This window comes from Saccopteryx leptura, chromosome 3 (genome assembly GCF_036850995.1).
Source record: "Saccopteryx leptura isolate mSacLep1 chromosome 3, mSacLep1_pri_phased_curated, whole genome shotgun sequence".
NCBI classification, from domain to species: Eukaryota; Metazoa; Chordata; class Mammalia; order Chiroptera; family Emballonuridae; genus Saccopteryx; species Saccopteryx leptura.
The window spans coordinates 148,963,971-148,976,661 of NC_089505.1; the positions used below are offsets into that span (position 1 = coordinate 148,963,971).

General features: G+C 36.4%; 1 protein-coding gene across 2 annotated transcripts in view; it reads right to left on the bottom strand.

Annotated features, from left to right (window-relative positions):
• ERICH3 (glutamate rich 3) overlaps positions 1-12,691 on the bottom strand; it is a 147,072-nt gene that overhangs the window by 73,943 nt on the left and 60,438 nt on the right. For both annotated transcript variants that reach the window (XM_066376572.1, XM_066376573.1), the window contains one exon: positions 12,454-12,672. In XM_066376572.1, coding sequence (XP_066232669.1) covers positions 12,454-12,672 — 219 coding nt within the window. The remainder of the gene's footprint in view (positions 1-12,453; positions 12,673-12,691) is intronic.

A 12,691-nucleotide genomic window follows, 5' to 3' on the forward strand; every position in this document is an offset into this window, starting at 1 on the left:
CAAGAATTGACCATATGTTGGGCCACAAAAACAACATCAGCAAATTCAGAAAAATTGAAGTTGTACCAAGCATATTTTCTGATCATAAAGCCTTGAAACTAGAATTCAACTGCAAAAAAGAGGAAAAAAATCCCACAAAAATGTGGAAACTAAACAACATACTTTTAAAAAATGAATGGGTCAAAGAAGAAATAAGTGCAGAGATCAAAAGATATATACAGACTAATGAAAATGACAATACGACATATCAGAATCTATGGGATGCAGCAAAAGCAGTGATAAGAGGGAAGTTCATATCACTTCAGGCATATATGAACAAACAAGAGAGAACCCAAGTGAACCACTTAACTTCCCACCTTAAGGAACTAGAAAAAGAAGAACAAAGACAACCCAAAACCAGCCGAAGAAAGGAGATAATAAAAATCAGAGCAGAAATAAATGAATTAGAGAACAGAAAAACTATAGAAAAAATTAATAGAACAAGGAGCTGGTTCTTTGAAAAGATCAACAAAATTGACAAACCCTTGGCAAGACTTACCAAGGAAAAAAGAGAAAGAACTCATATAAACAAAATCCAAAATGAAAGAGGAGAAATCACCACGGACACCATAGATATACAAAGAATTATTGTAGAATACTATGAAAAACTTTATGCTACTAAATTCAACAACCTAGAAGAAATGGATAAATTCCTAGAAAAATACAACCTTCCTAGACTGAGTCAAGAAGAAGCAGAAAGCCTAAACAGACCTATCAGTAGAGAAGAAATAGAAAAAACCATTAAAAACCTCCCCAAAAATAAAAGTCCAGGCCCTGACGGCTATACCAGCGAATTTTATCAAACATTCAAAGAAGACTTGGTTCCTATTCTACTCAAAGTCTTCCAAAAAATTGAAGAAGAAGCAATACTTCCAAACACATTTTTCGAAGCCAACATAACCCTCATACCAAAACCAGGCAAGGATGGCACAAAAAAAGAAAACTACAGACCAATATCTCTAATGAATACAGATGCTAAAATACTAAACAAAATACTAGCAAATCGAATACAACAACATATTAAAAAAATAATACATCATGATCAAGTGGGATTCATCCCAGAATCTCAAGGATGGTTCAAAATACGTAAAACGGTTAATGTAATACACCATATCAACAAAACAAAGAACAAAAACCACATGATCTTATCAATAGACGCAGAAAAGGCTTTCGATAAAATACAACACAATTTTATGTTTAAGACTCTCAACAAAATGGGTATAGAAGGAAAATATCTCAACATGATAAAGGCCATATATGATAAACCATCAGCTAACATCATATTAAATGGCACTAAACTGAAGGCTTTCCCCCTTAAATCAGGAACAAGACAGGGTTGTCCACTCTCTCCACTCTTATTTAATGTGGTACTAGAGGTTCTAGCCAGAGCAATCAGACAAGACAAAGAAATAAAAGGCATCCATATCGGAAAAGAAGAAGTAAAGGTATCACTTTTTGCAGATGATATGATACTATATATCGAAAACCCCAAAGAATCCACAAAAAGACTACTAGAAACAATAAGCCAATACAGTAAGGTCACAGGATACAAAATTAACATACAGAAGTCAATAGCCTTTCTATATGCCAACAATGAAACAACTGAGAAGGAACTCAAAAGAATAATCCCCTTCACGATTGCAACAAAAAAAATAAAATACTTAGGAATAAACATAACAAAGAATGTAAAGGACTTATATAATGAAAACTATAAACCATTGTTAAGGGAAATCGAAAAAGATATAATGAGATGGAAGAATATACCTTGTTCTTGGCTAGGAAGAATAAATATAATCAAGATGGCTATATTACCCAAAGCAATATACAAATTTAATGCAATTCCCATCAAACTTCCAATGACATTTTTTAAAGAAATAGAGCAAAAAATCATCAGATTTATATGGAACTATAAAAAACCCCGAATAGCCAAAGCAATCCTAAAGAAAAAGAATGAAGCTGGGGGCATTTCAATACCTGACTTCAAACTCTATTATAGGGCCACGACAATCAAAACAGCATGGTATTGGCAGAAAAATAGACACTCAGACCAATGGAACAGAATAGAAAGTCCAGAAATAAAACCACATATATATAGTCAAATAATTTTTGATAAAGGGGCCAACAACACACAATGGAGAAAAGAAAGCCTCTTCAATAAATGGTGCTGGGAAAACTGGAAAGCCACATGCAAAAGAATGAAACTGGACTACAGTCTCTCCCCCTGTACAAAAATTAACTCAAAATGGATCAAAGATCTAAACATAAGACCTGAATCAATTAAGTACATAGAAGAAGACATAGGTACTCAACTCAGGGACCTGGGTTTTAAAGAGCATTTTATGAATTTGACTCCAATGGCAAGAGAAGTGAAGGCAAAAATTAATGAATGGGACTACATCAGACTAAGAAGTTTTTGCTCAGCAAGAGAAACTGATAACAAAATAAACAGAAAGCCAACTAAATGGGAAATGATTTTTTCAAACGACAGCTCAGATAAGGGCCTAATATCCAAAATATACAAAGAACTCATAAAACTCAACAACAAACAAACAAACAATCCAATAAAAAAATGGGAAGAGGATATGAATAGACACTTCTCCCAGGAAGAAATACAAATGGCCAACAGATATATGGAAAGATGCTCATCTTCTTTAGCTATTAGAGAAATGCAAATCAAAACGGCAATGAGATACCACCTCACACCTGTTCGATTAGCTGTTATTAGCAAGTCAGGTAACAGCAAATGTTGGAGAGGCTGTGGAGAAAAAGGAACCCTCATACACTGTTGGTGGGAATGTAAAGTAGTACAACCATTATGGAAGAAAGTATGGTGGTTCCTCAAAAAACTGAAAATAGAACTACCTTATGACCCAGCAATCCCTCTACTGGGTATATATCCCAAAAACTCAGAAACATTGATACGTAAAGACACATGCAGCCCCATGTTTATTGCAGCATTGTTCACAGTGGCCAGGACATGGAAACAACCAAAAAGCCCATCAATAGACGACTGGATAAAGAAGATGTTGCACATATACACTATGGAATACTACTCAGCCATAAGAAATGATGACATCGGAACATTTACAGCAAAATGGTGGGATCTTGATAACATGATACGAAGCGAAATAAGTAAATCAGAAAAAACCAGGAACTGTATTATTCCATACGTAGGTGGGACATAATAGTGAAACTAAGAGACATTTATAAAAGTGTGGTGGTTACGGGGGGGAGGGGGGAATGGGAGAGGGATAGGGGGTGGGTAGGGGCACAAAGAAAACAAGATAGAAGGTGACAGAGGACAATCTGACTTTGGGTGGTGGGTATGCAACATAATTGAACGACAAGATAACCTGGACTTGTTATCTTTGAATATATGTATCCTGATTTATTGATGTCACCCCATTAAAAAAATAAAATTAAAAAAAAAATGGAAAAAAGAAATGAATAGACACTTCTCCAAAGAGGACATACAGATGGCCAATAGACAATTGAAAAATGTTCAACATCACTAATCATTAGAGAAATGCAAATTAAAATCACAATGAGATACTACCTCACACCAGTCAGAATGGCGCTCATTGACAAAACAACACACGATAGGTGCTGGTGAGGATGTGGAGAAAGGGGAACCCTCCTGCACTGCTGGTGGGAATGCAGACTGGTGCAGCCTCTGTGGGAAACAGTATGGAGATTCCTCAAAAACTTAGAAATGGAAGTGCCCTTTGACCCAGCCATCCACTTATAGGAATATATCCCAAGGACACCATATCACTAACTGAAAAAAAGAAATGCACCTCCATGTTTATGGCAGCATTGTTCACAATAGCGAAGATCTGGAAACAGCCCAAGTGTCCGTCAGTGGACGAGTGGATTAAAAAGCAGTGGTACATATATACAATGGAATACTAGGGGGCTATGAAAAAGAAGGAAATAATACCTTTTGCAACAATATGGAGGGACCTGGAAACTATTATGTTGAGTGAAATAAGCCAGGCATGAAAGAAAAATATCATATGATCTCACTCATTTGAGGAATCCAAGGAATAATGAGAACTGAGGAACAGAACTGAGACAGAGGAGGGATCAAAGCGACGAGAGGAAAAGAGGACAGAGGGAAAGAGGATGATAGGATGGGATAATCCTGAAGGGAAGGGGGGAGGGTGCTATAGGGAGGGGGCAAAAGAGATGTTGAGGGGAATGGGGGGAGGGGCGAGGCATTCGGGGTGACCCTAGAATCTATGTAAACACAATTAATTAAATAAAAATAAATAAATAAATAAATAAGAACACAAATCTGCAGATGGAGAAGATAAACCTCAGAGCAAGTTCTAACTAGTCTCATAGAGTCTATAAAAGCAGTATAAAACTCTGCTGATCCTAGAACAAAAATGAAACTAAGAAAAAGGACACAGCAGCAATATGTTGGGCTATGAGATGTACCCCATCTCAATATTTGGCTCCAGGGATCATACAGCCATGATGGCGAACCTTTTTATAAAAAATACCCACTTTTGCCGTGCTGGTCAACCTGGTCCCTCCCTCCCACTAGTGGGCGTTCCAGCTTTCATGGTGAGTGGTAGTGGAGCAACCAAACGGCACCGCGATTGGCCCACCATGAAAGCTGAGACGCCCACTAGTGGGCAGGAGGGACCGGGTTGACCAGCACTTCAAAAGTGGGCAGGTTTTATAAGAAGGTTCACCATCACGGCCTTAGAGACAGATCACAGAATCCAGGGACCATGTTTTACACTCAGAGAGGAACCAGTGGTGGGCCACCAGGAAACCATATTTCTTTGACTTCTACTTCTTGCTTTCTTTTTAAGATCATTTAAAAGAGTGGTTCTCAACCTGTGGGTCGTGACCCCGGCGGGGGTCACCTAAAGCCATCGGAAAATACATAATGCATATCAGGTATTTACATTCCGAATCATAACTGTAGCAAAATTACAGTTATGAAGTAGCCACCAAAATTATTTTTTGGTTTGGGGTCACCGCAACATGAGGAACTGTATTGTGGGGTCATGGCATTAAAAAGGTTGAGAACCACTAAATTAAAGGATACTTTGGGGTGGTATTCATAAAATAAAAGAGTGAATTTACTGTGTGAAATAGTCATGACAGCCACTTCCCCTTAAATTATTTCAGATCAAAATAAAATAAATCCAAGTACTAAAAGTAAAAGTGCATCAGTCACCTCATTGTGCCAATTTTATTCTATACCCCAGGCCTCAGGAACTAATGACAAATCCAAGAGACACCTAGAAAACTATCAAAACCATGTAGGAAGATGACTGCATCTTGAATAATAATAAAAAAAAAGTTCCAAGATCTAAGTCAATGGTGATGGCTAGATTTAGACGTGAAGAATCAGAAGAGGCCCTGGCCAGTTGGCTCAGTGGTAGAGCGTCGGCCTGGCATGCAGAAGTCCCGGGTTCTATTCCCAGCCAGGGCACACAGGAGAAGCTCCCATCTGCTTCTCCGCCCCTCCCCCTCTCCTTCTTCTCTGTCTCTTCCCCTCCCGCAGCCGAGGCTCCATTGGAGCAAAGATGGCCCGGGCGCTGGGGATGTCTCCTTGGCCTCTGCCCCAGGCGCTAGAGTGGCTCTGGTAGCAGCAGAGCAATGCCCCGGAGGGGCAGAGCGTCGCCCCCTGGTGGGAAGAGCGTCCTCCCCTGGTGGGCGTGCCGGGTGGATCCCGGTGGGGCGCATGCGGGAGTCTGTCTGACTGTCTCTCCCCGTTTCCAGCTTCAGAAAAATGCAGGAAAAAGAATCAGAAGAGACACAAAGGAGTAAGACAAGTGATAAAAAGAGGTGAGCAAAGAAGCAGGAAAAGAGTTTTAGGGAGGAGAGACAGGGAATTTTCAAGGCAGAGTCGATAAGAGCTTAAAATGTTACTACCTAAGAAAACTTACAGTAAGTATCGATAGAAAATAAAAACCAATATGATAGTAGTAAGTCTAAATATACTACTAAGTAAAATAAATGTAATTCGACCAAACTCACTTATTAAAGAAACAGAAATTCTCAGCTTGAAGTAAACACAAAGCACCTATATGTTGCATAAATACATTTAAAGTCTAAAGCTTAAATATAAAAATATCAAAGGATATAAGTAAAACAAATATATATTAATACTAATCTAAAGAAAATAAGAAAAAGAGCTATTAGCAAAAATAGTTGATTTTAAGGCCAAAAGTAAAGAGTAATAAAGAAGATGTTTTTAATAAAAAAAAAAATCACCTCACCAGTAAAATTGAATAATTCTAAATCTGAGAGCATATAACAAGATGTTCTCAACATTTACGAAACAGGACTGACATTTACAAAACAAAACAAGGGGTAATTGACATATCTACAATTACAGAGAATGATCATTAGAATTCAGAACCTAGAAGGATACATGGGTTTTTAAAAATGCTAAGAATGTAAAAATATGAATGACAATTTACATTTCTTATCTATTGGGCATTTATAGAACGCTGATCCTAACATTTAGAGAATCACATTCTTTACAAAAATTGATCATATATATGACTACAAAGCAAGTCTCCACAAATACCAAAGAATCAAAATCATACAGAACAAGAATAAAGAACTTTTTAAAAGTAACATTCAGTGAACACAAAGGGAGTACTTAGAATTAAAATAAGGCAGTAGAAGAAAAAACTCAGCAGTATGTGCAAAAGATAATATTGGAGAAATATCCCAGCAAGTAGAATAAAAAGATAAAGAAGTAGAAAATGGGAGAAAAAAGTTAAGAATATTAGAGCATCAGTTTAGTAGTTCCAACATCCCCAAAATACCAAAATAGGAATTTCAAAAAGAAAGAACACAGGGTTTGTTTTAGTTTTTTGTTTGTTTGTTTGTTTTGTTTTGTTTTGTTTTTTTAAACCAGTGTAAACTGAAACCTTGTGATTCAAGAGACATACAAGCCAAGGGTTGTCAAAGCCAGAAGACAGACACCATGCTTCGTTTCTAACCTCAACGCAGAAGCCCAAGGGAAGCTGCCTCAGATGCTGATCTGTGCTTCACCTGTCAGGACCACAGGATGGAGAAGTTGCTGCTCTCTCCTTTGTGAGAAGAAGCTTATTCACCCAGCCATGTAATGTTGATGTTCACTGGCTAGCCCACACAAGGACCTCCCTAGATGCCCTGACTCTGTTGAGCCCTTATTTTCTTAGGACACACTCATAACCTGGCTTCACTGACTTTCCCAAAAGGGGCACTTAAAACTATACATACTGTATATAAAATAGCCTCAGACTGTGATTCAAAACCTCTATTCAGCTTAGTTTCTGCTAGAAATATTATCCGTTTGTTGCAATGTTAGGTTTTGGCTTATTTCTGAAGTTCTAAACGTGACAGAACTCCAAAGAAAAGCAAGGACTCAGCTAACACAGATGTTAGTATGGTAGTTCCTCTGAGAAGCAATATGGGTTGTGATGGCTCAGGACTAGGAGGCTCATAAAATGGCAGCACTGTTCTACTTTGTCAAGAGGTAACAGTATAAACATGGGAATTTGCCTAATTATTGTTAACTTCTACATATAGATTTTTATATATTCTTAGGGTTTATGAGACATTTAAACATTTTTAAAAGTATGAACAGGTAGAGTTTACCTGGTAATTATGTTTCAACATCAGGAAATCAAATGTTGCCACCAAGTGAGGATGATGAGGAAGTCACTATATTTGCTAAGTGGGGGCCACATCCTTCAAGACAGCATGTTTGTTGGCCTGGTGGAGACCAGTACCAGCAGGCAAAGGATTCCAAATAAGTTGGTAATTGTAGTAGATTCTTTTATTGCTCCAAATACTCACTGCCCCTATCTGTGAAAGGATGATATGTCTCACTCTGTTAATGTCAGGTTTGGTACTGGAGTTCAAATGCAAGTGACACGTGTCAGTTCTGAGTGGAATCTTAAAAACATTCCATGGGTCTGCCGTCCACGAGGCCAACATACCCCAGACAGGGTAAACTTCTCAAGTCTAGGTCCCAGAATTGCAGCTGACCGACAGAAGATAATAATGAGAACAAGAAATAAACCTTTGTTGTTATAAGCTGACTTGCCTGGGTAACAGTAACCTATTCTTTAGAGAACTTTGCAGTAAGAAAGGGTAAAACAGAAGTCTAAGGCTACAGAATGTGAGGAAAGGATTTTGTTACTTTATATAAGGCCTAGGTATTTTGAGACAGAGATGGTTATTAGAGAGAGAATGAAAATACAAATCATAGAGGAGAATGGCAGTGTTAGGTGCCATGGGTAATGGAAAAGGATAAAATCAAGGACATAAGGCAAAGTGTGAGCTCAGAGATAAGGAATACAATGCTTTGTCAGAGATGGTAACAAAAGAAGAGTATTGGTGAAAATAGAAGAAAAGGGAGGAAATTTGAGCAAGCACAAGATATATAGTCTCAATTTTTTTAGAAAGTTATTGGTGAGGACAGATGCTGAAAGTAAGATGCAGATAAAGAGTAAATCAAGAATGAGGTTGGTTATAATGGCATTTTTCACAGAACTAAAATAAACAATTTAAAAAACAAACTTTAAATTTAAACCCAAACAGCTGGAGGTATCATGCTTCCTGGTTTCAAACTACACTACAAAGCTATAGTAATCAAAACAGTATGGCACTATGCAGACTTTTTCTGGATGTGGTCTTTTCCTGGACTCCTGCTCCTTGTGACAGCTCCTAACAGACTGAACGGGGATTGGGTTGCATTTTCAGGGATTTGGAATGATGCCAACTTGGACTTGGTGAACATGTTAAGGACACTACTCTTTTATGGATTTTTGCTGTATTGGCCAAGAGCTTGCTTAAAGGCCTTAATCACTGTAAAAAAAAAAAAATAGAAGACTGGATAAAGAAGATGTGGCACATATACACTATGGTATACTACTCAGCCATAAGAAATGATGACATTGGATCATTTACAACAAAATGGTGGGATCTTGATAACATTATACAGAGTGAAATAAGTAAATCAGAAAAAGAAAGAACTGCATGATTCCATACATTGGTGGGACATAAAAACGAGACCAAGAGACATGGACAAGAGTGTGGTGGTAACGGGGGGGGGGGGAGGAGGGAGAAGGGGAGGAGGAGGGGGAGGGGCACAAAGAAAACTAGATAGAAGGTGATGGAGGACAATCTGACTTTGGGTGATGCAACATAATTGATCGACAAGATAACCTGGACATGTTTTCTTTGAATATATGTACCCTGATTTATTGATGTCACCCCATTAAAATTAATAAAAATTTTAAAAAAATAAAAAATAAAAAAATAAAATAAAATATGCATCTCAAAAAAAGAAAATAAAACAAACAAACAAACAAAAACAGTATGGCATTAATATGAAAACAGATATACAGATCAATGGAGCAGAATAGAGAGCTCAGAAATAAACCTGCATATACAATGAACAATTAATTCACAACAAAGCAACTAAGAACATGCAATGGAGAAAGAACCATCTCTTCAATAAATGCTGCTGGGAAAATTGGAGAGCCACATGCAAAAGAGTGAAATTAGACCACTATCTTATATCATATACAAAAAATAATTCAAGATGGATTAAAGACCTGAATGTAATACCTGAAACCATATGAAACCATTAAATTTCTAAGAGAAAAATAATAGACAATAAAGTCATTGATAAGCTTCTGTCTTAGTGATTTTTTTTTTTTTTTTGGATATGATTCCAAAGGCAAGAGAAACAAAACCACATATAAACAAATAGGATTACATCAAACTGAAAGCTTCTTCATAGCACAGAAAACCATGAACAAAACTAAAAGGCAACCTACTGAATGTGAGAAGATATTTTTTAATCAAATATATGATAAAGGGCTAATATCCAAAATATATTTTAAAAAACTCACACAAGTCAACAACACAGAAACAAACCACCGAATTATAAAATGAGCAGGTGATTTAAATAACCATATTTTCAAAGAAAACATGCAGATGGCCAACAGGCAATGAGAAGCTGTTTAACATCACTAATTTTCAGGGAAATGCAAATCAATACCACAGTGAAACATCACCTCACACCTATTAGAATGGCTATTATCAAAAAGACATTAAATTACAAGTGTTGGAAAGAATGTGAAGGGAACCCTTGTACACTGTTGGTGAAAATGTAAACTAGTGCAGCCAATATGGAAAACTGTATAAATATTCCTCAAAAAGTTAAGGTTAGAACACTATATGACCCAGCTATTCCACTTCTGGGTATTTATCTGAAGAATACAAGTATTTTAAAAAGAAATATGCACCCCTAGGTTCATTGAATCATTAGTTGAAATAATCAAGATGTGGCAACAACCTAAGTGTCTATCAATGAATGAATAATTAAAGAAGTCTCTCTCTCTCTCTCTCTCTCTCTCTCTCTCTCTCTCACACACACACACACACACACACACACACACACACACACACGAATACTACTCAGCCATAAGAAAAAAAGAAAACTTGCCATTTGCAATAACATGGACAGACCTTGAGGACATTGTGCTAAGAGAAAAAGGTCAGGCACAGAAAGATAAATATTATATGATTTCACTTATAAGTAGAATCTTAAAATAACAGAGCAAATAAACAACACAAAAACAAATTCATAGATACAAATAACAGATTGGTGCTTACTAGAGGGGATGGATATGAAGGAGAAGGCAAAATGGTTGAAGGGGATCACTTGTATGAGGATGGATAGTAACTAGACTTACAGTAGTAAACACCATGTAGTATTTACAAATATCAAATTATAATGTACTCTTGAAAGATATATATATCATATAGATATAGATATATGTATATAAAATCTTATAAACCAATATTACCATAATAATAATAGAAAAAAAAAGTGAGGTTGATTTTGAAGAGCCAGCATGCAGTCTATAGTTTGTTTCTTTCTTTATTTTTTTCTTTTTGTATTTTTCTGAAGTGAGAAGCAGGGAGGCAGAGAGACTCCTGCATGCACCTGACTAGGATCCACCTGGCAATGCCCACTAGGGGGCGATGCTCTAGCCATCTGGGCCATTGCTTTGCTGCAACCGGAGCCATTCTAGCACCTGAGGTGGAGGCCATGGAGCCATCCACAGTGCCTGGGCCAACTTTGCTCCAATGGAGCCTTGTCTGGGGGAGGGGAAGAGAGAGATAGAGTAAAGGGAAAGGGGAAAGAGGGTAGAGAAGCAAATGGGCATTTCTCTGGTGGATATATATATATATAAGGTCTACCGGAAAGTTCTGTCCATTTTTGGAATAAAACAAAATATAAAATTTTCTTACCATTAATAAACTTTATTAAATAATATAATTGCCATTATTATTAATGATTTCTTGCCAGCATGAGGGCAATTTGTATATCCCATTTTTTAAAAATGTTTTATCTTTTGATGTGAAAAATTGAACCAGTGCTTGTTTGATATCTGCTTCATTTTTGAATTTTTTGCCATTCAAAAAATTTTGTAAGGACAAAAACAAGTGATAGTCGGTATTATTCCTTCACCAAACACTTTCAATAAATTTCTACATGCTTCTGTAGCATTTCTTCCTTGTTGAAATTCATAAAGATTACAGTGGCGTAAATGAACTTTATCAGTAGCCATGGGTACACTATCGCTTCACACATAAGACTAACGTGAATCAACTTTGTTTTAGTTAATTTGCTACGTCAGTATGTATACATTAAGTGATAAAAATAGAGAGGCACACATGTGCCAAATAAACATGTACTTACGTGTCGAGACTTGTGATAGAAACGGACAGAACTTTCCAGTAGGCCATATATATAATATATATATAATATATATCTCACAAAAATTAGGGGATATTTTATCACATATTTATTTTGAAATATCCCCTAATTTTTGTGAGCAGTATATCATATATATAGTCTAACTGGCCTTAGAACTATTCAACAGTGTGTGGAGGAAATGAGTACAACAAAGTACAATATTTTCGAAGAACAATGGAAAATAAATTTTTCTAAACACTATGTAGTAATTTGCCAATAATCATTTAAAGTAAGTTTTAGTAAGGTATTTTATATATTAAGTTTTTTGTTATTTTTAAGTTTCTAAGTTTCACAAATTGAATGTTAAAATGTTTCTTATAACATGATTGAATGAGAAAATTAAAGGAAATAATTGAAAATGGGTATAGTGCAAACTAAATATGATTGCAAGATTCACTGAATTATTTTTTATCAATTGTGAAATTAGTTACTGAACTACTCACATGTTTGATTTCAGATTCATTCAAGCTTAGATATAAAAGTATTATATTTCTTTATGCAAGTCATTTTGCCTTTGATTTTCTTACATTCTTTTACTGCACATCTAGAAAATTAATAATGCAATGTAATCCCTGATAAATTAATAAAAGAAAAATTGATTCCATAATCACCCTGGTAAAGATTGGTTCTAAGCTATTTGGAGCAGTGGTTGGGCGAAGTCTTCTCCTTCTCCATGTTCCAGATCTATTTTCCCTTGTGATTTTTCCATTCGGGGGAGGAAGTGGAGGAAGAACAGGTATCATGTAACCGTTAATATTCAGAAGTTGATATCGATTCATTCCCTGTGAATTTTCCATGGAGTTCCTGAACTTCATCATTGCCTTCTTGCCCTGTAATCACATTTATAAT